Consider the following 25,397-nt stretch of genomic DNA (forward strand, 5'->3'; position numbering starts at 1 on the left):
AATAATAGGATATTCTCTATTTTGCTGACTAGTTTTAGGATAAAATTAATTCAGTATTTTTTTAAGAATGTTAGGTAAAATACAGGGAAATATGATAAATTTTCATATGGAAGGTTGTAAACTATAATAATAGCAAAAATATAAGGTGTATTTGATAGATTTTTCTATAATCTAATTATATTTTATTCTTGGTGGCTAGACTTTAGAATTAGGTTTGAACGAATTCTAACTAGACTAGACTAATGTAGTTGTAGTCCTATGTAAAATGTCGATAAGTTTAACTCTTTATCCAGCCAAAAGTAAAATAGTAATTATTAGAATATATTAAAGATTTCAATGTTTTATTTTAAAAAAATTAAAATTTTGAGGAGCTATAAATTATTATTATTATTTTTTTAAAATTCTGAGTGCAATTGGGTGTGCTATAATAAGATTTTCCTATAATCTAATTATATTTTTGTTCTAGCTGGGCCGGGCTTTAGAATTAGGTTCGACCGAACCCAGCCCGAGCTGAGGTTTGTAGGAGGCTGTGGCTATAAACTTTATGTGGGTAAATACCTTTTAGTATCAAGCTTTGGAAAGGAACGCAAATTTTTAGGGTTCTTGCAGCTCGTCGTCCCTCTTCTTTCCGGTAGGTTTCCTCCCTTTCTCTTCCCTTTTCTCGACCTGATCTCTCCCTTTCTCTCCCATCATATGTCCGATCAAGTCGGTGGAATCGATCGGTAGCAGAAACTCTATCTCGATCGGTGTCGAAGGGATTCTAGCGGTCTTGATATCGATTTCACTCCCGTTTTTTTTTATCGTTTCTAGGGTAAAGGATCAAATATTCATCGTGAATATGTCGGATAAGGAGGGGAATCGCATCTTTGTAGGCGGATTGTCATGGGACACCACCGAGAGGCATCTGGAGCGAGCATTCGACCCCTTCGGCAAAGTCATAGAAGCTCAGGTATCATTAAAATTTTGAAGCTTTCTATCGTATTTGGGTTTTGCGACGGTTATGTGGTTTCATGGGACCTACGATTAGTTAGCATATTAATTTAGTTAAAGCAAATAAAAATTGAATAGTGGGTATGGCTTATCATTTATTAATATGCTAAAATTTGATCTGTTTCTGAAATACTAGTGGAGAAAAGGAATTGTTTATTTGGGTAATTTTAAGAGGATTTCTGACAATTTAGAAGTTTAACTGTTTAAGTCCTGTGCCTAAAGATTTAAGTTTAAGTGAAACGATTCAATGTAATTTATCAATCTCATAGGCAAAATTTTACTGGATTATCTGGGGATAACTTAGAAAATATGCAGCCTTAGTAACCATCACCATAATTTAGTATATCATTGGAAAACCATCTCAACGTTGCTTTCATGTGGTAGACTGAATGTCAGTCCATTTATCATATTTATGTATACTGACTTTGTTGATTTTTGGAGAATTATTAATTATTCTTCTTTTACTGTTCCTTCTTCTCCGGGAGCTGGTTGTTTTCACTGAGAGCTGCTTAATCGGATATACTGAGATAAAATTGCCACAAGACATCCACAATGGCACTGTTACATTGTTTAGAAATAGGAGTTATCAAACTGGGAAGCACAAAATTGGTTTAATGTTTGTAGATTTGTTGAACAGATGTCGAAGTGTGGCGGTTAAACCGTTAAAGTTGATCGCTTGCCTACCAAGCAGTGATATTATTGCAGCAATGCATCTACAAGGCTCTGCTGTCTTAGGTGGTCTGTGTTCATCAAGAAAGCAACATGGTTCCATGGTGATGCTTGACAGTTGTTATTTTGGATATGATTGAAATTATCCTTCTCGTTCCAATCCTTGGAGATTGAAAAAGCCAACTTTCTTTCTTTTTCTGCCATATTATTTGCATTCCTCAGCAGATCATAGTTGTGACTTGTGACTACCTTGCCACTGCTACAGATCAATATAAACTACTCCGCAGTAGCATCAGGCTTTATAATCGAGTTGACTATGCTGAAAACACTGGCAGTCATGGAAACTCTGATTCTATCGTTTGTTTTCCCCCACAAAACCCGATAACGTTGCTTTTTTGTCCTGAGAGCTTTCATCATATTGTTTGCTTTGCCATATGGTATAATGTTCTGGGCAAAATTGGAGCAAAGGAGCATAATACCCAATATACAGTTGCATAAGCCATTATCTCTTTTAGATTGTAGGACTGGTACCAAAGGTTGTGCAACACTGTATGTCCATGGTGCATTCATGAATCTTTTGCTTGTTTGCTTTTATGATTTTGATTGTGCCTTGCTTAAATCCTGTTCAAGAAGTCAGATGTGTTGCTATCTGCTTTCTGCGAACAAGAAAAAAAAATCTCGTTGTCTCGTACTTGTCTAATTGATCCATCATGTATGTTGGTGACCTGCTCATTTTGAGTGCTTGGTGACTGGTTAGCAGTAAGCCAGCAATGTTTCTCAGTTTTTGAATCTACAAGCTGCACTGAAGCTGTTGCTATCCTGCTTGAAGTTTGTTATAGATTTGGATCATTGGTAATAGTGGCTGCTTGTTGCAGGTATTGATTGAATAGTATACTTCAATACAAAGCCATGTCAGAATGTTTCATTAATTGGTACATTGTGGTTTATTGTTCATTGCGCGCTGATAACCGTCAAGATCAGTCTGTCTTCTTCTGGTATCATGAAATTGATATCTTAGAAATTTTATCTGAAGCATAAGAGGATAATGCATTACTTTGTTCAGTTGATACAATATGAAATCTGATCCACATAAATAAGGTAATTTGTTGCTGGACAGATGTTTGAATATACCAAGCGGCAAGTGCATGAGTAGCAGAACTAATAGGTTACACTGCTGAATTGCCTAATGTTTGCTTTCGGCCATTCTATTATATTTTTTTTTTGAGAACCATATACAAATTACCTCTTCTTCTCTGAGACTACGTAAAGGTGTGATGATTGCTTGTCGGTTTGGTCTTTCTAGCTGTTTCTGATCTACTCATATGGCTAGTCTTGTTATTTCTGCAATGCCAGTTAATATACTATGTCAGTTGTCCTAGTGAAACATTGTCCATTCATACCAGGCAAATGGTGCTAGCTGTCAGCTATTAGAGTTCATTTTTCTTTGTCAGAGAAGTTACGAGCAAATGGTTTTCGATGACATTTGACACTGTTGATATTAATGGCACTATGAGTGTGATCACTTCTTGAGATGCTTTCTGTTAAGAGATTTGAACAGATTTTTCGGAGCTGCCTGAGTTTTGTCTTATGGAATGATGCCTTTTGACACTTTGAAAGTTAAACAATTGTTGAATTTTCAGTATGTGTCTCGTCTTCTTGGAACGACATTTATTTCCAGTATCAGTTATCGACTGCCGTAAAAAGGGATGGTTGGTGTTAGCAATATGTTTGCCACTAGACAATTAAGACAGTTCTCGGTATTCATGGTTTTTATTATGCCAGAAACCTTTATTTTTGCTTGTAAGCCAAATCTTTACTAGATTTGAGGGGGTAGGAGAAAATTTGCAATACATCAAGTTAGTTGATGGCCACTTGTTACCAAGAATTTTGTCAGACATGTTCACTTGATATTTTGAAACTTGTGTTACTTTGTTTAGGAAGATATCAGTGGTGAGGCTTTGTTATATGGTAAGAAGAATTAGTCTTCTGATACATTAGGTGACATGCTTGCCAGCTATCTTGAGCTTTTCTCTTTTTGATGGATTCACTTGAACTGATGTAATGAAACTCGGAATGACTAAATTCAGTTGTGCTTTATGGTCACGCCTGAAGTGATTGCTCCATTTATTTACTATCAGACAAATAAACTCCGCATTACTTTGAGAGGTAAGATCAGTATAGTGTGCTTTTCTTCTTCTATTTTTTCCCCCATTTTAGTAACAAATTATATAATCAGCAACTAATAATTTGTGTATACTCTACTCAAATGCTTCTTCACTGAGTAATGACAATTAAAGGCTTTTGCATTTCGTTGACATCAATTTGGCATATTTTACAAGTGAAGAAAACATGTCATGAAGTGATTGTAATGCCTAAATTCTCTTTTTGAATAGGAAGGTTCTTATGATACTCATTCTTTCAATTAGTTTAGTTGGTTCTCATTTGATGATTGTTTCCAATGGATTTTTTTAAAAATTTTGCTTTAATTTATTTTCTTTCATTTTGTTGGGGATGTACTTGCTGTTGAATATCTGTTCCGTTTTTTTTGGGTGCAAATCTGCAATAACAGAAAGATCAAGGAAGGCTATTTTCTATTTGGGATGATTAATAAAATATCTAGTTGCAATATTGTTATATATTTATTATTTGGCATTGCTCCTGAACTCCATTCCACAGAATCAGTCATACCTAAACTGGCTTATACTCTGTCTACTTATATGAGTTCCATGGTTTATTTATTTAGTCAACTATATAGTTATTTGCCTGTTGTATATATATATATATATATATATTGTTATCTCGTACATTGGCCCTTTTATGCTATTTAGGATGATCCTAATTTTGTGTGAGGTCATGAGTAACAATTTCCGTCTGCACTTAAGCAAGATCTTTTTTTTTTATGCTCGTTTTCCTTTTCGATGCTTGTCATGATTCATCATTTATCAGTCCTTAGGAACCTTTTAAACCCGTAGGTCATGCTGGAGAGAGACACAGGTCGTCCTCGTGGATTTGGGTTTGTGACTTTTGCAGAACCAAGGGCAGTGGAGAAAGCCATCAGTGAGATGCATAACCAGGAGCTGGATGGCCGGACTATTTCAGTGAACAAGGCTGAGCCTAAGATGAAATCAGATGATACAGGCTATGGTTACGGTAGTGGAGGCTACTCATCTGGTAGCAAAGGAGGTTACCGTGGTAGAGGTGATGCACCTCCGCCTGCGGGGAGCTCAGATTGCTTTAAGTGCGGCCGCCCTGGTCACTGGGCCCGTGAATGCCCTTCAGCTGGGAGTGGTGGTAGTGGCCGGTTCTCATCTAGCTCCAAGATCGGCGGGGGTGGTGGTCGTATGGACCGATATGGAGGACCAGATCGCTATGACGATCGCTATATAGATGATCGATATGATGGAAACCGTTATGGGGATCGAGACCGTGTTGACAGGGACAGCAAGTATGGTGGTGGACGTGATCGGTATGCTGTTGATCGATACCCTTCTTCTGGTGGAGATCGTTTTGCTGCTGACAGGTATGGAGGGCCTGATCGCTACCCGCAGACTGGTTATGGAAGGGAAAAAAGTTATGAAAGAGATGGAGCACGGGGTGTTGCTAGCTATGACAGGGATGGCCCAAGGGGTGGTGGCAGTTTTGACAAGGTTGGTCCACGTGGTGGTGTCAGTGATAGATATGGAAGTGGGGGACCTGTGCGCTACGAAGGGGGTGGTTACAGGGCCAGGGCCGGTCCTTATGATCGTCCCATCAAAGGAGGACGCCCCTCATCCTATGATCGTTATTAATACGTGCTGCTTTGAAGTTGACTACAGAATTAATGTTCCATCTTGGGCTTGTGTTACTCCTGGGGACGTTTTGTCATACTACTAGTGCTAGAATCACTCGTCTCATTCGCTGTTTAGTTCATGATCCTTATTTCTGTAGGCAGTGTGTATGCTCTTATTTCCTTTTGCTGCACTTAGTTGTTTATTGACTTTCAGTCATGTATCACAAACTTGTACTATTTGGTAATTGGACTACTGCTGTTTTTGGCGCTTCTTTCCAGTGAAGAACTCTAGTTATTGTTGCTTCTGCTGTCAAATTTCTAGCTGGTTCCATTGATTGCATATGCTGTTCAAACTTCCCTCCTGTTGAAAGTCTGGACTTTCTGATCTGGAACGGAACATATTAGGTTTTGATGTGACCGAACTGGAGTTCATTATTGATTTTCTTGATCAGTTTCACGTTCTCTTCCTTTACTGCTCTGGAAGCAACATGTGCTTACTTATTGGATGCTTCCAGTATCAGTGGGGGAATTCTTGTGGCAGACTACACTATGTGAAGGTTGGCTTGCATGAATTTGCTTATATGTTTCCGTGCCATATGATTACTGATGTATGATGCAATATTTGGTACTCGGTATTGTGAGAAGATTGCAGGCACCTTGTACATTGAGATTATGTTAGGTTTTACTCAGTTGCAATGAAATAAGAGCATACACACTACCTGTCTGGAGAAAAAATCACAGAAGTTTGCTGGTCAGTTGTCATTTATCGTTAGATATGGCCTTCTACTCTGGGATGGTTCACCTGCCGGATGTATTCTGTGTCCTGTGATGTTGCATTGTTATCAGTCCAGTTGTGCTAACTGCATACTGCCTATGTATCGCCTCAAAGTTTTATAAGGTTATCCAGGGATTGAGTTTAATACTGATGAAGGCACCAATTTGAGGGTAGCAATATTCTACATGCAGTGTAATTTTCTTACCTCATATATGGGAGGCAGATGAATAGTTCGCTTAACTAGATATGGAGTCCATTTTATGCTATGATGCCTCATTTGTTTGATGATAATGTAGTGACTTTTGTTATCCAAATAGTGCATCACTTGCAATGATAATGCAGTGACTTTTGTCCATTTTATGCTATGATTTTTATTCTTACTTCATCTCATTTTTCATCTCGCAACTCTCCTGCAACTTCTTCCATCCTCTTCATTGGTTGTTAATCATACTTTCTTATACCTGTTTTTTCCAAACTTGCAAGGAAGCAATTTTGCATAGTGGGCAGAGAAGAGGGGTATAGCTTTGGTCCCTGGTTGGTAACGTGGATTTCGATCCTATGTTTCTAATGCGAATAGTAGGTGGAATTATTTTTGCAAATAATTCCTCGGGAATCTAACCGCAGGTTCTGGACAACCAGCATTACAGCGGATCCTGATCTCATTAGGCACCTCGTGTTCTCCGTTCTCCAGTGGCACCCAACGGCCCAACCCCATATCAACTCGACGTTCCGTATGGAATACTATACGCTGGCGCAAGATCTGCCGTCAAATACTGCCAGCTCATTTCATCTCATCCATCCATTCCCCTTCGATGCTTCAAATTCGCATCAGGCATTCGAGCCTCATCTGAATGGATTATGCGGTCGTTCGCAATTTATCTCTATAAACTTCCACTCAACAGACTACGGAGGAGGACACACAATAAAGCCACGTGGCTTCACCTGATACCGGTTGGACGGCAACTCAACATTGAAACAGTGGTGCTGCAGAATCCCGGAGGCCCAAGCACAACCGTCCCATCAAAATAATCTCTGCTTAAAGATCGATGTAAATTGCCGTGAACCACCTACGTGTCAAATATCTTTTGAACAATAATCCATTTACAGTTCGCCACCTTGTAAGGTAAATATTTGTTAACGCATACCCCGCGAGACGGGTACCGAATAAAGATTAAAATGGCCTTTCGCTTTCTCCATGTCTAGTCCTATGCGACTATGTGAGAGCTTCTCTTCTCCCTCGTTCCTTTCTCTCCTCTCTTTCGAGATCTTCCATGGCAGTTAAGGGGAAGGGGAAGCAAGTGGCCGCCCCTTCTTCCTCCTCTGTGAAGAGGAAGAAGCTATTCGGTGACGAGGCGGAGGGATCCTCCTCCTCCGCTGCCCGCGGCAGCAAGAGGCGGCGACCCGGCGTCCTACAGTTCGTCGATGACGCTGCCGTGGAAGCCGACTTTGATGATCCTGAGCCCGATGACCAGGAGGCGGACAACGGTATAGGATGCCCTAACCTACCTCTTCACTTCTCATAGGGTTCCATTCTTATGTTATTGGGGCATGGATTTCCTTGGTAAGTTCGGCCTTAGGGTTTTCTTGAGGTTGGCTTGGTATGGGTTCGCGCTTTGGGATGGTTTACAAAAAAAAGGACGTGCATGTGTTTAGATTGAAGGTTTTAATACGGTTAAGCTGTTCATTTGGTTTTCTTGCTTTGATTATTCGATGGTTTTATTGACGGAGGATTTCTTAATTTTTTGTATAATGTGCTATGTATTCGGGGTTTATGAAGACTGTTCTCTCCAATATTGACTATTTTATGAAGCTTGGTGCTGGTAACTATGTTGCCACGCTGTGTGGATTGAGTTGGGGTTTTCTGGTGGTGCATTGGGTTCTTGTGTAAGGAATAAGCTAACAATTTGTCATCTATCATGTTACCATTAATTCAGCTTTTCAAATTTTTAAAGCCATCCCATAGCTGCAGGTGAATAAAAACGAAGATGGAATTAAGCATATTAGACAGTACAATTCATATTGATTAGCTGTCTGGCATTTAAACTTTTGTTTGAATAGTACTAAAGAACAACAATGCGGTCGTGTGCACATGAAGATAGAAATCCGTCACTACACCTTCTTTAATTGCTTATCAAGGGCTATTGCAAGCAGACAATGACCACTATCCTTGATAAGAGTAGTGTATCTCTATATCTCTATATAGCGTTGGCTACTACTATTACATAGCGATCTTTGTAACTAACAATGGCCTATGACCCACTCATTTACGTACCAGATAATGAACAAAAGAGAATGTAAAATAAAGAATTTTCTAACAAATGAAATATCAGGATTTAAAAAAAAAATGAGTTTCTTCCTTGGCTTCTTTATTCAGTAGAAAGGAAGGCGGCTCTCTACACCATAACTTCTTAATTTCTTCTTTTTTCTAGGTCTTCTCATATATAGAGGAATTTTTGTAGGGTTCTAGTCTTGTAGTGCATGATTGAAATTGATACTAGTAAGTTTTCTCCAAAAGCTGATTGGTCTAAGGCTCCATAGCAAGCCAATTGTTTAGAAAATGACCATTTGCTACCTAGACACCCAGCATCAGACTATGTCTAAGCTTCACCCTGTTCCTTGTTGGTATTCCCCTTAGTAACTTTTTCCATGTTTTTATGTGTAGATTTAAACTTATATTAGATCTTGCTAGGTTTATGGATTCTAATGGTTGAATGTGGATAGAGATGCAATAAGTTGGTTTATTGATATATGTATTATTTGTAATTTTAAGTGTTATTTGTTTCATTTGTTCATTTTTTGAACTGCTTTGATTTCTGCTTTTCAGGGTGTCTAAAGAACCTGCCAGTGCCTAAATTTTATTTGGCCCTTCCCCTTGTCTACCTCTTACAATTTTTAAATACCTTGGCAAGCCCCTTGCCAAATTTTGTTTGACAGTGATTTAAGTGGTTTTGCGTGAGTGTGACAGCTGTCTGTTGTTTTTTCAGATTCTTGCCTGGAACTGATAAATATAAGTTGTTCAGAAGCAACTCAGTACTAAAGGCTTGTGAATTTTCCATCTTTGCATGTTCTGTGGCATGTTAATTGCTTTTTCAAAAGTCAATACATGTACTTTCTTTTACTTTCATTTCAATAGACAAATGATTTGTATACTGTTCTTGCGATTATTGTTGAACCTATGGCCCTTGTAGATTTTTTTTCTTATAAATGTGGTTTTTACGTTTTTCCTTTTTAATGTATTTTGAATTTCTTGGCGAATTCAAATATGGTAGTTCTTAACTTATTTTAGTTGGGATGTGATGCAACTTTATACAACATTCTTATTTTGCATATTTTTTCTGCAGAAGTATATGACTATTCTGTTTAATGAGCTATTTCAATCTAATGGTCACAAAGAAATCTAGATGACTAATCCATGGTTATGATTTTTCCTTTATCAAATGACGCATACTAATAAGTACACTATCTATTGTGCGCTCTTGTTTGTAACTTGTATGGTATCCCTTATACTAGGTTATTTGCACCAAAATGCGCTCAAGTTTCAGTAAGAATGAGCTCTTGTTTGCACCTTCTATGTAAATTGTGCACACTCCATTATAAAAAGGTGTGGATCAAATGTGAAAATAGACACACCTAGTTTTGAAGAGCCCAATCTTGCTATAACCAAAACTTAAGGGTTTCTTTGGTGCAAATGCCCCCTCTCTAATCCTACTTGTTGTGATCATTCACTCTCACATTTTGCATCTTTAGTCCTTTTTTGTTTTTCAAGTTTGTTTATCCTTCAAAATTTTCCACTGGGTATTCAAATCTATATTTGGGCTTGGATACTAAGAAAGCCCTAGACTGGCCCATGGGCGTACCTATAGGCCGGCCTTAGGCAGGCTAGTGCTTGCGCTAGTCTCTTGTGTGTGGGAGCATGCCAGAGACTGGGGTTGGCTGAATGAAAGGGAAAAACCCTAGCTATGTGGGGGTAGAGGCTTAAGGATGGGGCCATTTAGTCGTTGGACATGGTCGGTGAACTGGATGGAAGTGATGATATCACTTATTGACAATTTAAATTTGACTCTTTACCTTTAAAGGAGATAGGCTTCAATTTAAATTTGATTCTCTCCATATGTTATCAAATTTAGTTTAAATTAATCTTAAACTAATAAGAGATATATGTAAGTAATTAAAAAAATAATAAAAAAGATAATATTTAATTAAACTTTCATCAAGTTAACTATAAAAAGATATCAATACCCTTAAGAATTAGCAGAGCCCTTCAGCCCAAGGAGGAAAGGCGCAATAAGTATCTTCATTATGAATTTAATTTTTTAAACTGTTATATATGAACTCATTTTCTAGAGTATGTAAAAGAGCAGTTCAGTCAAATGGACTAAGGAATATACATGAAATATTAGATAGAGAAACTTCTTGAAGCAAAATGTTTCCAAATCAATGATGAGACTAACAAATAGAACAAAGATAATATGCATTTAAAACGCTACATATGAAGCAGTCGGAAGAAGTTTTTTTTATTACTCTAGGAAAAGTCTTCTTTAATTCTAGAGCACTTTATCGACAATGTGTTAGTAGGAGAAACTCTTGCATTACTCAAGGGTCTTAAGGAACTGTTTTGCGTCTCAACTCCCTATTAGCTTGTCAGTGACTGCTTGGAGGTCATCAATATATGCTGTTAATGGGTCTGCTAATAACACGAATTGGACTATCGCTTTTATTGTACAGGAGTTTCTTAGGTGGAGATCTTGTTTCTCAATAGTAGGGTTATCTTCATGAGTGGGTGTAACAACATGGTAGCTCACACACAGCAAGTCTAGCTATTTGATAATTTTGTATGCAGCGGACTAATCCACTTATGAATTTTGTTTAATTATAACCCCGGGGATTAAACAAATTGTTTATAGACTTTTTTTCTAAAAAGATGAGGAGTCCTCCCATTAAAAGATGTTGTACTCTTGCCTTATCATGTCCTTTATCTAGGGAGTAATAATCCAGACAGTACTATGGCTTTCAAACACTCTGTTGTAATAAATAGTACATGTATACGAAAGTGGAGTGATCCAAATTGACGATTATGAGATGAAGATCTGGACATAAATAACTAAGCTTGCAAGTAAACCAAATACAAGTAATGCAAACAAGAGAATTTATGTGGTTCAGCTTATAGCCTACATTATCGGGTGAAGATGTCTATAGGATCCACTATAATATAATAGAATACATGTGGAGATAAATTACTCAAACTCAATCCTAAATCAACAATAATCTCACTCTAACACAAAGATATCATCTAATAAGAAGAACAAGCTATCCTAGAGTAAGATGATCCCTCAGAAGATGTAAAATAAAAAAGGAATAATATTTGACGAGCTCTTCTTCCATACCCTTCGTATCTATCTATTCTTTTTAAGGTAGAGAGAGATCTAATGGTTGATGTACTTAAACGTATCATAGGAACACTTAAAATTTTAAGTCATATAATTGGTTCAAGAGGTGATTACTTATTTTTAAATTATAATTTCTAAGTTGGCACTATTTAATGAGTTCTTTTGCCTATAGACCCTAAATTTTTTTTATTTACATATATATCCTTTTTAATTTCATGTTTATATGTATACCATTCGCGTTATTTTTTGACAATTATAATATTTTAAAGTTTTAATCAAATAAAAGACATATATACCCTTAACTGAGAGTAATGTATACATATAAGAATCCGTGTTCTCTACTCCTCACGACGAAGTTTCGTTTTCTTATGTTTCTATTTCTTTTGTAAGGCTATTTTCAGCTATAATGCATGTTAAGATTTGTTTGTGGTGATCCTTCTTTTTCCGATTGGAACAGATTTCCTTGATGATAACAAAGCTAAAGATGATCTTAAAGGAACAGGAAAGCCCAATCAGCTTCCGTTTGTTCTGAAGGAAGAGGAGTTAAGTGCTGATGAGCTAGAGGAACTAATTAAGGACCGTTATCGGCAAGGTTCAAAGAACATTGTGTATGATGAAGATTTTAAAGAACATGATGTTGGAATATCTGCAACGGATTCAACAATGGACCCGAGTATTTGGAGGGTTAAATGCATGGTTTGTTATGGTCTATCATTAATCTTTCTAGTATGAATATTCTGGTGTATTTACATGCTCCTCTGGAATACGTTTATCACAGGTTGGCCGCGAACGGCAGTTGGCTTTCTGCTTCATGCAAAAGTATGTTGACTTAAACAATTTTGGAACCAAAATGCAGATAATTTCTGCATTTGCTCTTGATCATGTCAAAGGTCATGTGTTTGTTGAAGCTGAAAAGGCATGTGACATTTCTGAGGTATGTCTGTAATTTCCCTGGTGAATTTGGCTGGGACCTGAATTTACTAAACTGCACATGGCTTCACTGACACGGCAATTTTATACAGGAAATATTTCAGTAGAAAGACAATTGAAGGCTAAATAATTTTTTTGAAAGAGTTTTCTGTTATATGTGCAGTTCTTATTATTCTAGTTTGTTCAATGTGGCATTAATTATAATGCCCTCTTGATTGTCTTGTTGCTTTTGTGATGTTTACTCTACATTTCCCCTAGTTATTATTCTTTAAACTTTGTAATATCAAGTTTCATGTTTTATTTCTTATCTGTCCATTCTGTTTACTTCATTAGGCCATTTATCTATGGTGCATGCAAAAAGATGAAACATGGATACGGGATACGGGGATATGGCAATATGGATATGGGGATACCATAAATTCTTAAAAAACAGGATATGAATACCACAAGGATACAGTAATAAATTAATAAATAAAAAATGTTGTCAACATCAAAGCATTTGTAGATTGAAATATTTTTCCTACTGGCCTATACTAATATATTTTTAACATCAAAACATTTTATACAAACTCTACGGCCTATACTAAAAATATTCCTAACATCAAAACATTTTCTACAAACCCTATGGCCTATTCTAACATATTTCTCTTTCCACAACTAACTTAAAGCGAAAAGGAAGAAAAGAACAGAAAAGAAACAAAAGCTTTTCTGTGTTGCCAAAATGAAAGCAAAAGCTAAAAATAAAGAGAAGGAACGAAAAAGATGTCTTTCCTTGGGAAGGAAATGAGGGTTGTCGTCTTCGATCGCTGTTTTGGTCATCAATATCATCGTTAGAGAGGAAAGAGTGGCGTCGTTATAGATGGAGAGAGGAAGGCACCTGGTGTTGAGAAAGGAAGGTATGCCTTGTCATCGATGGAGGAAGACCACAGTGGCACTAGGGCACATTGTCGAGAGAGGAATAAGGGAAATAGGGTTTGATAGCTCTTTCCTCTCAATTTAAGCTTAACAGTTCAATAGTTTAACGGGTTGATAACTTCTTTTAACTCGATATATCCAATAACCAAATACAAATTGTATCCATTGTGTATCCAAGCCGTATCTAGCAATTAAAATGCTTTATTTTTAATTTAGATATTCCCGATATGTATTGGATACATATCCGACCGATATTCGTATCTAATACATATCAGATATAGATACTTAGCCTGTTTTGGAGTATCCATGCTTTCTAGATGCGGAAGCGCTAGAGCCATCAAATCAGCAATGTTTTGGAGTATCCATGTCATAAACATGCTCTGAAGCCCTTGAAAACTTGGGAAAGGAATCTTAGTTGTTGACTAAAGGTTAACTTGAGCCAAAGTTGATTTTGGTGCATTTCCGCATATCTCCTTTTGGTAGCTTTATCATTGGTCTTAGAGCCTGAGGCCATAATAGAGTAAGCTAGGAGTCCTCTCTCGATTTCATATGTTGCTTTGTTTGTGTTTATAAACAGGGCTTACAGATGTTACAAATAGGTGGTTTTATAGACGAATTGTCAGTTAAGTTCCAGTATGATTTGTCTCTTTGGACTGGAGTTTGGATATATTAGTTAGTAAGAGATCAACAACTCTACAAATCACATTTCCATGCCATGAAATAGCTTTCATTGGCGCAGAATTTTCCAAGCATTATGCAATGATTCTTGGGTATAAGAAAAAAAAAGAAAAAAAAAAGAAAAATTGATGAACTTTTAGCACCCATTACTCAGGCTTGTGAAAGCCAGCTGATCAATATAGGGACATTGACACAACTTAGGAGTATTAACAAATATAAATGATACTATTTCATGTTGTTACATAAAAATATTGTAGGCCAATGCTTGCTATCCTTGTTTCTTGTCAATGTGTCCCTATAACAAATATATTCTGAACCTTTTATCTAGAGATAATTTTCGTAGTATCTAACTTGGATTTGCTCCAGGCATGCAAAGGATTCTGTAATATATATGCAAGCAGAATTAGTCTTGTCCCCAGAAGTGAAGTTCCTCACTTGCTCTCTACTCGTAACAAACCATGTGAAGTATCTGAGGGTTCATGGGTCCGTCTCAAGAGCGGGAAATATAAAGGGGACCTAGCACAGGTATACCAATCGGTTTACTTGTACTCTGTTTTTTCACATGTTTTTTCTTCTTTTTTCAATTTTCTTATTTTAATTTTGTGATTAATTTTCTGTAGGTTGTTAGCGTCGATGATGGACGAAAAACTGTGATGATAAAGCTGGTACCTAGGGTTGACTTGCAAGCCATCTCCAAGAAACTTGTAAGGATGGATCATTAATTTTCTCCTCTTTTTGTACTTATGAGGTGGTTGACCTGGTGTCTGGATTTGCGTGGATGTAGATATTGCCTTGGCCTGCTAGTTATTACGTTATATATGCTACTTTTCTCTAAGCAATGTGCATGAATTTGCTCGGGTCTTTTTCTTGTTAGACATTTGTACCACATTTTCTCTCCTTTTATTTTCACCCATATGAGGTCATAAAAATGCTCAACTAATCATCTTAATTTGAGAAGTTATTTGCATTACTAGAAGATTTTCAATAGAATTAAGATGCAACTAGGGAATTTTTTAACTTTCAAAGTGAAAGTTAATTGGGACGAGTGAAACAGGGCTTTAATTCTGTTCAGATAATTAACAACTAGTCTTATTTATTCTGGCCTTTTTTTTTAAATATCATGGCATCTGCAGTGGGAAAAAAAATACAGATATATTTAATATCCACGTTATATGGATCTATTATAGGGGTCTCATCACTTCATGAATTGTTTCATCTCAGTTTAAGTGCTTGAAAAACAAGGAAGTGATTTCCGTAGATTTGCTGCATAATTCCCTTTATTTGATTTTCTTACTAGTTAAATGAGCAAGAAATTTGTCCTTTATGCTCTATATATCTGATTGCTGTCTTACAGATTTCATTCTTAGATTCGCAATTTGAGACTTTATCTTGATCCTCTAATCCTTCTTATTCTTAAATTTCTTTCTTAGATTTCTTTCTTTAATCCCTTTTGCGGATAAGTTGTTGCTTGATCGATCATGATATTTTAGTCATAAATAATGTCTCATTTTGAATGTATGCAATGTACTTTACCTAATTTTTTGGGCAAAATAAATCACTCAAATGCAACATATACCTAGTAGGTTTCTGCCAGGACCTACTCTAAATTGCAGCAAATGCTTAAGTAGCTCATCTTGACTTGCTAGGCCCTTGATTTTTAAGAATATATTTTGGTTTCTTTCTTGTACCATTAGCATCCTATATGATTTCTCTATCATTGCCAACACAATTTTGGTAGTCACCTTTTTCTGATATTATTGTGCAAGGCATGTGCCTGTTTACAATTATACAACTGTGTGCAGGGTGGTGGAATATCTTTGAAGCATGCTCCAGTTCCCGCTCCACGCTTGATTAACTTGCATGAGCTAGAGTAACCTTTTCTTCACTCTCTTATCATAATATTGGTATTGTTGTAGAAATTTAAGATGGTATTTTCATAACTTGCTTTGCGTTTTGAGCATCCTAACTGGATGGCGCTTCTCAGGGAGTTTAGATCCCATATTGAAATCAAGCGTGATCGTCAGACTGGTGATCTTTTTGAAGTATTTGATGGTCTGATGCTGAAAGATGGTTACTTGTATAAGAAGGTCTCTGTAGGATCATTGATTTACTGGGGTGTACAGCCATCAGATGCTGAACTTCTGAAATTCTCGAAGACAAGCAAAGATGAAGAAGAGGACTTAGATTGGGTTTCAAGTGTTTACGTTGGTAAGAGAAAGAATATAGCTGAAGAGTGGGATCATAAAGCTGCAACTACAAAGGAGAATGTCTTCAATCTCCATGATCTTGTGTTGTTTGGGTCCGTTACAGCCTTGTTGTCCATCTAGTTTGTTCCATTTCAAATTTTATTTTTTCTGGTGTGGTTCACTCTTCACTCTGTTCAACTTGCCAGGCGAAAGGATTTTGGTGTTATCATTGCAATAGAGAAAGATGGACTGCGGGTAGCTGCAAATTATACTCTTTTTTCACCTTCATTATGATTTGCATTCTTAGTATCTTTTTCACCTTTCACACACAAACACACACACACACATGGGCAGTTCCCTTGTTAGTCTTAGTTAAGTATTTGACTTAATTGCCTTGCAGTTACTAAAAGGTGATATAGAAGGTTATGAAGTGGTTACAGTTAGGAAGGAGGACATTAAGAGTGGTTGTGTGGATAAGATGTTCACAGCTCTAGATCTCAACATGAAGACCATATCCATTAATGACATTGTCAAAGTCACAGAAGGGCCCATGCAGGTTAATTTTCTTTTTCTTCTTTTTGTGAATTGATTTTAAATCGAAATCTACTCTTTATGACAATTCAAGTAGTTTTGGAGTATGTCACCTGTCATATATTCTATTAGTGCTAATTGCTTCTTGTTGTTTTTTATATTAAACTTGTAGTTTTTTCAGAATTTTTTTGCATTTGTCATTGCCCTTATTTAGTCATAGTGCACACTTCAATATAAAACTGTTGTTGATTTAAGTGTTTGAATTTTTTCCGCAGGGCAAGGAAGGAACTGTGAAGCATATGTACAAGGGCTCACTCTTTATTCTCGATGAAAATGAAACAAAACATAGTGGTTTCTTTTGTGCCAAGTCCAATTCATGCGAGAATATGAAAGAGAAAAAGGAATCGATTGGTTCCTTTGGTGAAGATCTGGTATGAATTTGGACCATTTTTGCATGGTTTGAGCTTAACAACCTTATACTCTCTCTCAGACCTTTTGTTTTTCTTTTTGTTAACTAGGGAGAGATTTCTGCTCCTTCATTTCCACAATCGCCTATTAAATCTTACGAGCAGAACTATGGTTCTCATGATTGTGCGTATCTGATCACTTGAAACTTATCTATATTATCATAGAAGGTGGCATCTTTTTCCTGATTTTCTGGATGTTGCAGCTGGCAAGCGTCGGCAAGGTGACAGAGAGCAGATGTTCTCTATTGGGCAGACATTGAGGATATCTAAAGGTCCTTTGAAGGGTTACCTCTGTCGTGTAGTGCGTATCTATCGGTCTGATGTCACAGTGAAGCTGGACTCTCTTGTGAAGATTATTACAGGTTTGTTGTTTGTAAAACTTTCTCACAAGTCACAACTATAGTCTCATCCTCAGAAGTTCTGTTTTGCAGTGGATGCCAAGTTTCTTTCTGTTCCAACTAGAAAAAGGTATTTGTATTGTCATTTCTTAATATGCCCATGTCAATGAATGAAACTTTCATCCTTTTGTCTTCCTACCTTGTTCATACTTCATACTTTTAGTACTATTTCTATTGTTTCTGTTCAAAAGGGATGTTTCAGCTGCTGCAGCATCTGATCTGTTTGGAGATCCAGAATTGCCATCCATAGGTAACCTATGTATTGCTGATTTTTTTATGCTTGGCAAGTTTATCAATTTCTATATACAAGACGGACTTTAAGTTGGCACACGATCTTCCAATTATTTATTCTTTGATTACTGCCACTGTGAATTTTCCTAGTTAGGTAGAGGTACTTGAGGATTTTAATGGAAAAATAAAATATCACATCTCTTATATTTGCCCTTTCCATCTATTTTAGTTGATTAGGATTTGATGCTTCTCTGTGCTTTTTCTATCCGTCTTTGATGATTAGTATGAATCTTCGTTGATTCACTATTAAACACTTTTGTGATGCTTTTGTCTTCTTTTTTGTGATATGTTATCTCACTTTGGCTGGGGGGAATGGATCACAAGTAGATAGAAGTTCATGGGATATTGAGTTACCATCTTTTGGCAGGTTGGTTAGTTTCACATCAAAACTTGTAATATCTCTCTCTGTCTCCTTTTAATGTACCAGAATTTATTGTTCATCTTTCCTGATTGTTGTTGAAAAACATGAGCCTGTGTATCTTGCTATTTGCTGTATCATTACAATTGCCAATGAATGTGTTGTTTATTTACTTTCTTTCTAAAGCAGTTTGGAGAGGAGACTAAATCTTAATAGTCCAGATGGTGTTCTTTAACCATTACACCTAAATCCTAATTAATTGTCCATAAGAGAATTTTACATTTTATGGTCAACGATGAAAAGTTAGTCCTGCAATTACTGATATGAAAACTTCCGAAACGAACGTTATGATCTTTATGTACTAATTCAGATCTTGTATCTTTTCAACATTTGAAAGGCACTTGAGAGCGACTAGGTTATCTTTTATAAGTTACAAGTGCTAAGGTCTCAGAATGTTAGTTTATCCAAATGTTTTCTTTGTCATCTGCAATATAATGTTCTTTATACATTTTCGATTTCTTTATCTTGATATAGTTGTTAGAATAATTCCAGGAAGTTGATGCTTTGGTGTTGATGGACAATTTTACTGAATTTTAGAAGGAAGAGGCAAGAGCATCTAAAATAGAATCTGGGGATGTATTCACCTAATGTTCATATACTGGAGATGTTCTTATTATAGCACTAGAATATACATATTAATACATGTAGTTTACTTTTTTATAGCTTATTGATAATGCTTATTTGCCAAGGTCTAATTGGAGGCTATGTTCAGTACCATATTAAACTGTGTTCCAATATTTCAGTTGTATACATGTGATTTCTAGGTTCTAGTTTCTGGATGGTGGGTTGTCCAAGTGCTTAGGTGGAATTCCCAGTGACAAGTCTAGGAGCTCCATTGTTCATTTATCAGATAATCACAAACAAATTGTCTTAATGTCATGACTTAATGCATCAACTTTGAAACTGGATGCCTAAGCAGTAGGGTCTAAATATTATCACTTGCTTCATAATGCCTAATGCATCACTTGCTTCATTATGCCTGGTAATTGGATATGCAACTTGAAGCTCAACTAAGGTAACCCTTGTGTCCTTGTATGTGCAGCACTTTTGGTGAAATCACTTGCTATGGAGTTGGCATTCCGAAATCATTCTTGAGCTACCTGAACCAATGATCCTTTTGTTTGTCTTGGTCTACTACCTAAAATGTTTGGAAGCAAAAAGTTCTATAGTTTAGAGCCACGTACTTATAGTAAAACCATGAGAAAATTGAACACGACAAAGAAATGTTACTGCTGTAAATTCTTGTAGCTTGTGATGAGGCATCTATTTTGAAGTTCCTCGTTGTGATGATTGAGGCAACTAAAAATATGCATAATGAATTTTACACTAATAAAGCATGAAAAATTGTAAAACATTATATTGGGCCATTGTACTCTTCTCATCATCCAATGCATAAGGAAAAGGTTCAATCAATTTTTGGAGTTCTTAAATTATTTTAAATTTGTAGTTTGATAGATTGATAGATGACAATGAACAGTGCTGATATTCAGTTTAGTAGTGTGTTCTTTTGTGGATTTTAAGATGCTATGTCATAGCTTTAACCTGGCATCTGCAGTAACTTATACACATATACTCACACACTCGCACATGTGCATGCAGTCAATTTGTATGCGATTAAATTTCAAATTTAACATTTTTGATATTAATGTTGCAGTGACACTTGGCAACCATTCTCCAGCTCCATGTCAGCAGGCAATAATGGTCATAAAGCAGGTAATGGTTTACTTACACTGATTGTTATCAATGGAAATTCACCTTTAGTTGTAGTTCTTGTCAAGATTGGAATTTTCTGTTGCATCCTCTTTGAGCACATTTATCTTTGTATTCTTCCTAATTTCATTGGATGAAATGACATTATGATCATTACAATTTCTGATATTACCTTGGGAAATATCTTCTGCTGTACTTTTGAGTAGACCTTCAGCAGAAAGATACTACTTGATATCGGATATTATTGAAAATTGTTAAAGGAATTCCAAATAAAATCCAAGAAGGAATGATGAGAACAAAAGGAAATCAGGGAACTGAATAAACAAAAAGTAACGAAGTATGGAGCTATGAATCCTACCTGAGCTCAAGAATCGAAATCATAACATGTTTTCTCTTTCAGATGATAACAGAATTAAAATAAACTCGTAATACCCAATGAGTCCCTTAGTTGGGTACTTTATCATCTTGCATTTGGCATCAAAGAAGCTGAATTAGATAAGTAGATTCATTAATACATTTGTAATCACATGATTGTTTGTTCCTACTTTTCAAGACACTAAGTTGTTAGGCATGAGAACTGAATGTATCAGATATGTACTATGTATAAGTACCTGTGTTTCACAACAATTGAACATCAACTAGCTACCTTGCATCTGTAATTTTATTCTTCTGCAATCAGGTATGATTATTACATATGCGGAATAGGTATATAAGATGTAAAAGCTGTAGGCAGATATGGTAACATGAGAAAGTAGGCAGGTAGCTAGTGATACTTCTAATTTTTAGGCATCATCAAACAGTACCATGCTACTGCTTGCAATTAATTATCCATCTTTTCTTACAAAAGGCCCTAGTTCATTGGGAAAGAATACCTATGACCCCTTTTTTCTATCCTTCCCTTTTGCTTCTTTTCTTTTCTTCTTCTCTTCTCTAAACCGGTCAATGTAGTCTACTCATACTATTTTGAAAATTTTCAACCATCCAAACTGCCATTATGTTTGTGTCATAATCTCAACTAGTTACTAGTATATTTTTCTTACATGTTGTTTGAGATTGCTTGATGAGGTGCTTTACCATTGCATAAGCTTGATAGACAATTATCTGCTAGCAGCATTATGCGGCTTTTAGTTGTATTAAGTTTCTTTAGAGTTGCCACTAAGCAACTCACTGAACTCTTTACCTTGAACGTCTATATCTTAGCCTGATGCAGCAGCAAAGGTGATTTACCAGATTATTAGCATGACTGTTACCCCTAATTGCCTGTCATTCAAATGTTTTTTTTTGTGCTAAATATATCTCCATCAGCAGTATGCCAAAGCTTGTCATCATAATCTGAAAGCATGCAATTAATATTGCCTTGTTAGTGTTAATGGATTGCATTTGCATATATTGGCAGATATAAAGTGGAATAGAGCAACAGCATGTAACTCAAATGTATCATCTTTAGTGTCTGCTTTTATTTATGAGTTAACTTTATTATTGAGATCACTGTATGTCTTCAAAATGTTCTTTATTCCTTGAACTTTCCTAGAAGGTATATCAGAACAATAGATCATGAATCCAACTGGCAGCAGACCAATCCTAATCGGGGATGAATAGTCGTATTGGCTAGTGTGGATCTTGATTTACTGGGTTTATCCATCTTGGACATTAACGGTAACTGAAGAAACGTTCATTCTAAAGGTCAATACCTAGGTCTCAGATTCAACTTGAACTGACCAAATAAGGACCTTAGTCAATCTAATCCACTATTCTGCTAGGTATTTTGTTGGCCTAAATATGAATTAACAATTCCAATATTCTAATTGTGTGGATATAGTCTCTCCTGCCAAAGGTAATCTGCAGTGAAATAGAACCAACCCTCTGTTAGGAAGAGTGAACTTCTTCCTGGTTTTATCGGAGTATCTTAAACAACCTTTCAAATAGATAATTTTTACATGTGGATTTGGAAGATCCATGATCACCTTCATTTTCCTTGCATCTCTTCTTTGTTAGCTAGCTATACTGCAGCTATGAGATTATGTTATACAACTAAACGGTTTGCATGTTGAAGTCTGTATATTTTATATGAAGGACGATTTGCTTTTCCGTGTGTTTCGTAGTCAACATTTTGATTGTAAAACTGTTCTCCTTTAACATAATTCATGCTATATATACTGCAATCTTTCTTTTAGTATACTTCATTTATCAAATTATTCTGGAACATAATCAAGGAGGAACAGTATAACTGCTTATCTATGTTGCAAGCCATTCTCTATAGTCAGAAATTTACTTGTTATTTCCTGTTTTATCATCAGATAAGGAACTGGAAAGTGACCCATGGTGTAGCAAGGTGACATCTGGAGCTGGATCTGATGCAGACCATTCTGATAAACCATTAGATAGCTGGGGTAAAGCAGCTGGTTCCAGTGGAGGTCAGAGTTCCCCATGGTGTAAAATAGCAGTTGATAAGACAATTGGTGCTAGTGGTCAAGTTGAAAATTCCCGAAAGGATCCTGATAATTGGAGCAACAAGGCTTCACATAATGTCAGTTCGGCTACCAGTGCATGGGAGAAAGCAAACCTGCCAAGAAGTGCTGTTGGTGGAAGCTGGGGCACTGAAAGCAGTAGTGCTGATGGTTGGGACAGAGTGCTAACCAACAATGACAAAGGAAAAGCTGTGAGTGGGGACCAATCAAGTAGTTGGGCACATACTGAAGTTCCTAGCAATGATAAATTAAATTCTTGGGACACTAAAGGAAAAGAAGTAGCTATTACTGGAGATGATACTTGGGGCAAAGCTACAAAGCTTCAAGAGAAGAGTGGCAACGGGAGCAATAACTGGGAAAGCTCTAGCCAAATTCATGGAAAAGATGGAACATTCAAGAGTGGGAGCCACAGTGGTGGTTGGGATGCTGCTGCCTCTAGGACTATAACATCACTGGAAGTAGGAAGCCATGTAGGCAGCTGGGATAAAGCGAAAGATACACATGCTGGTCAATGTCATACTTGGGGCAACTCAAAAGATAAAAGTGATGCTGAAAATGGAAGTTGGAATAATTCAGGAATATCTAACCACATTGGGAAGAGTACTAAAGAAAGCAAAGACTGGGGGCAGCCTTTTAGTGGCTCAAGCCAAAGTCAAGAGAAAGATGGAATATTCAAAGATCAGAACCAAACTGGTGGTTGGGATGCTGCTGCTTGTAGAACCAGTTCATCTTTGCAAGTAGGACATGCTAGCAGCTGGGATAAAGCAAAAGATACACATCTAGGTCACTATGATAATTGGGGCAAGCCGAAAGAGAAGAGTGAAGCTGAAAATGGAGGTTGGAATAAAGCAGGAACATCTGGCCACATTCCCAATGGTAACTGGGGCAAATCAAATACTGATTGTGTCAAATATCAAGCTGATGGGCACCAAAAGCAGGATTTTGGTTGGAACCAAGCTTCAGGCAGAGAAAGTGGTAACAGAATTGATGGATGGGAAAAAGAAAAACAGGAAATGGATAGAAGTGCAGGTGGTGTCACTGGTTGGGAGAGGGGAACAGGCACCAAGGAGGGACAGGTTAATGCAGCACAAGGGGTTACAGGCAGTAATAACAGAGATGCTTGGGATTTTAATAAAAAATTGATGATAAATGAAGAAGATGCATGGGCGAAAGCTTCGCACCTGCAAGAGAAAAGCACCACAAGGCCCGACACTGTAAACACCAACAGTTCAAGCCAATGGGACGCCGCTGCATCACATCAATCGCCATCAGCAAAGCAACATGGTAACCAAGCTGGCTGCTGGAATAACTGGGAGAAGCCTATCGATAAAGGTACATCTGAGACTGGTGGTTGGAAAAATGCTGGTTTCTCTAGCCAAATTCAAACATCCAGCTGGAATAGACCTACTTCATCTGGTAGAGATTATGAATCCAGCTGGAGTAAACCAAGAAATTTTGAAGGGGGCCGTGGATTTGGGCAAGGAAGAGGTCGAAACTTTGGAGAAAGTGGAAGCAAGAGTCAGGATAGCAACTGGAAAAAATCAGTAGACTGCGATGGGGATCACAGATCCAACTGGGGTAAAGTAATGGATGGAAAGAGTGATAGTGCTGGAAACACAGATCGAGAGAGTAATTGGAACAAGCAAAGGGATTTTGATGGTGGAAGAGGAGCTTCTTGGAGAAGAGGAAGGGGTCGATTCAACACAAGGGGAGGTAGAAATCAGGGCAACAATTGGCATGAGCAGGGAGACCAAGAAGACTGTAGGGGATCTGGTAGAGGTGGAGGTCAAAGTGCAACAGGTAACAATTGGAAAGATAATGATGGCACAAGGCGGTCTAGTCATGGTCGTGGTGGTGGCTGGTCTCATTCTTCCGGTTGGAACAATGACCCAGCAAATTCTGGCGGCCAAACTGTTCCCAGAGATGAAGGATCTAGCTGGGGGAATGATGAAAACACTGGTAGAGGTAGAGGTCGAGGTCGAAATGGAGCAGGCAACAGTTGGAGAGGGAATGACAATGACGGCACAAGGCCTTCTAGTCATGGTGGCAGTGGTGGCTGGTCTCAGTCTTCGCATTGGGGTAACGACCGAGGGAACCCTGCCAACCACAGTAAACCCAGGAATGAAGGATCTAGTTCAGGGAATGACCAAAGTAACCCCAGAAATGAAGGACCTGGCTGGGGGAATGATCAGAAAACCAGCTGGGAGAAAGCAACCGGGAAATGGGGTGAAACCAAGGGTTCAACTGGATGGTAGGTGTAATTGTTCCTAATTTCTGTTCATTCTTGTTTTGTGCGATCCAACCATGATTGAGGGCAACTATTGGCGCATGTTCTGATTTTGCTTCTTAAAGTTGTTATATATGTAGTTAGAACCAAGGAATGGTTTACTTTATTGCTGCTGAAAATGAATTTCCCTTCTCGTCGGGAGTTTAAATGCTACTTCTCTAGGTAGATTTTGAAATCTGCGTGATCCGTAAAATTATGATTTTCTATCTCTATATGTGCTGCTAATTAGCTGCAATTTTCAGTTATCGATTTTAGTTCCATATGTTGAAAGGTTTCGAGTTGGATTGACGGAAGAGCGAACGCATGCAGTTTCTTTGTCTGATATTACCCTATTAAACGCTCTCGTCAGTGAAGCGGAGATCAATTTTGATGCACATACGAGCTCTTCCCTTCTTCAGATAAAAGTTAGGCCTTCAAGTTAGGCTAGTCAAGCGCTACTTCTAAAACGATTCGGTGACTTGATGCTCGGCACCCTACTCAGTCATCCCGCTTCCAAACCCCGATCTTACTCTGTCTGGGGAGCTTCTC

General features: G+C 37.3%; 2 protein-coding genes across 4 annotated transcripts; both read left to right on the plus strand.

The window, feature by feature from the left end:
- Positions 1-519: 519 nt before the first annotated feature.
- LOC140784453 (glycine-rich RNA-binding protein RZ1C-like) lies at positions 520-5,743 on the plus strand. 3 transcript variants are annotated; one of them, XM_073131870.1, is made up of 3 exons: positions 520-631; positions 811-949; positions 4,632-5,743. In XM_073131870.1, the coding sequence occupies exons 2-3, from the start codon at positions 839-841 to the stop codon at positions 5,445-5,447; spliced, it is 927 nt and encodes a 308-aa protein (XP_072987971.1). In that variant the 5' UTR covers positions 520-631; positions 811-838; the 3' UTR covers positions 5,448-5,743. The 3 variants fall into 3 exon arrangements, with proteins under 3 accessions (XP_072987971.1, XP_072987972.1, XP_072987973.1); XM_073131871.1 differs by lacking the exons at positions 520-631; positions 811-949 and adding an exon at positions 3,687-3,825; XM_073131872.1 differs by lacking the exons at positions 520-631; positions 811-949 and adding an exon at positions 3,691-3,825 and having other exon boundaries at positions 4,606-5,743.
- Positions 5,744-7,403: 1,660 nt separating this feature from the next.
- On the plus strand, positions 7,404-25,022 carry LOC140784452 (uncharacterized). Its single transcript, XM_073131869.1, has 17 exons — positions 7,404-7,688; positions 12,048-12,286; positions 12,369-12,524; positions 14,480-14,638; positions 14,734-14,817; positions 15,916-15,983; positions 16,098-16,412; positions 16,506-16,554; positions 16,700-16,855; positions 17,106-17,261; positions 17,349-17,421; positions 17,501-17,659; positions 17,729-17,765; positions 17,887-17,945; positions 18,314-18,353; positions 20,059-20,117; positions 22,412-25,022. Exons 1-17 carry the CDS (start codon positions 7,475-7,477, stop codon positions 24,835-24,837), a joined length of 4,449 nt encoding a protein of 1,482 aa, XP_072987970.1. The 5' UTR covers positions 7,404-7,474; the 3' UTR covers positions 24,838-25,022.
- The last annotated feature ends 375 nt before the right edge of the window (positions 25,023-25,397 follow it).

This window comes from Typha latifolia, chromosome 3 (assembly GCF_019914945.1).
Source record: "Typha latifolia isolate L0001 chromosome 3, TyphaL0001v2, whole genome shotgun sequence".
In the NCBI taxonomy this organism is placed as follows: domain Eukaryota; kingdom Viridiplantae; phylum Streptophyta; class Magnoliopsida; order Poales; family Typhaceae; genus Typha; species Typha latifolia.

Coding starts and splice junctions, on each gene's coding strand:
- LOC140784453 (XM_073131870.1), top strand. CDS start 839: ATGTCGGATAAGGAGGGGAATCGCATCTTTGTAGGCGGATTGTCATGG. Junction 950..4,631: donor GCAAAGTCATAGAAGCTCAG/GTATCATTAAAA, acceptor TTAAACCCGTAG/GTCATGCTGGAGAGAGACAC.
- LOC140784452 (XM_073131869.1), top strand. CDS start 7,475: ATGGCAGTTAAGGGGAAGGGGAAGCAAGTGGCCGCCCCTTCTTCCTCC. Junction 12,525..14,479: donor AGGCATGTGACATTTCTGAG/GTATGTCTGTAA, acceptor GATTTGCTCCAG/GCATGCAAAGGATTCTGTAA. Junction 16,413..16,505: donor CATGATCTTGTGTTGTTTGG/GTCCGTTACAGC, acceptor TCAACTTGCCAG/GCGAAAGGATTTTGGTGTTA.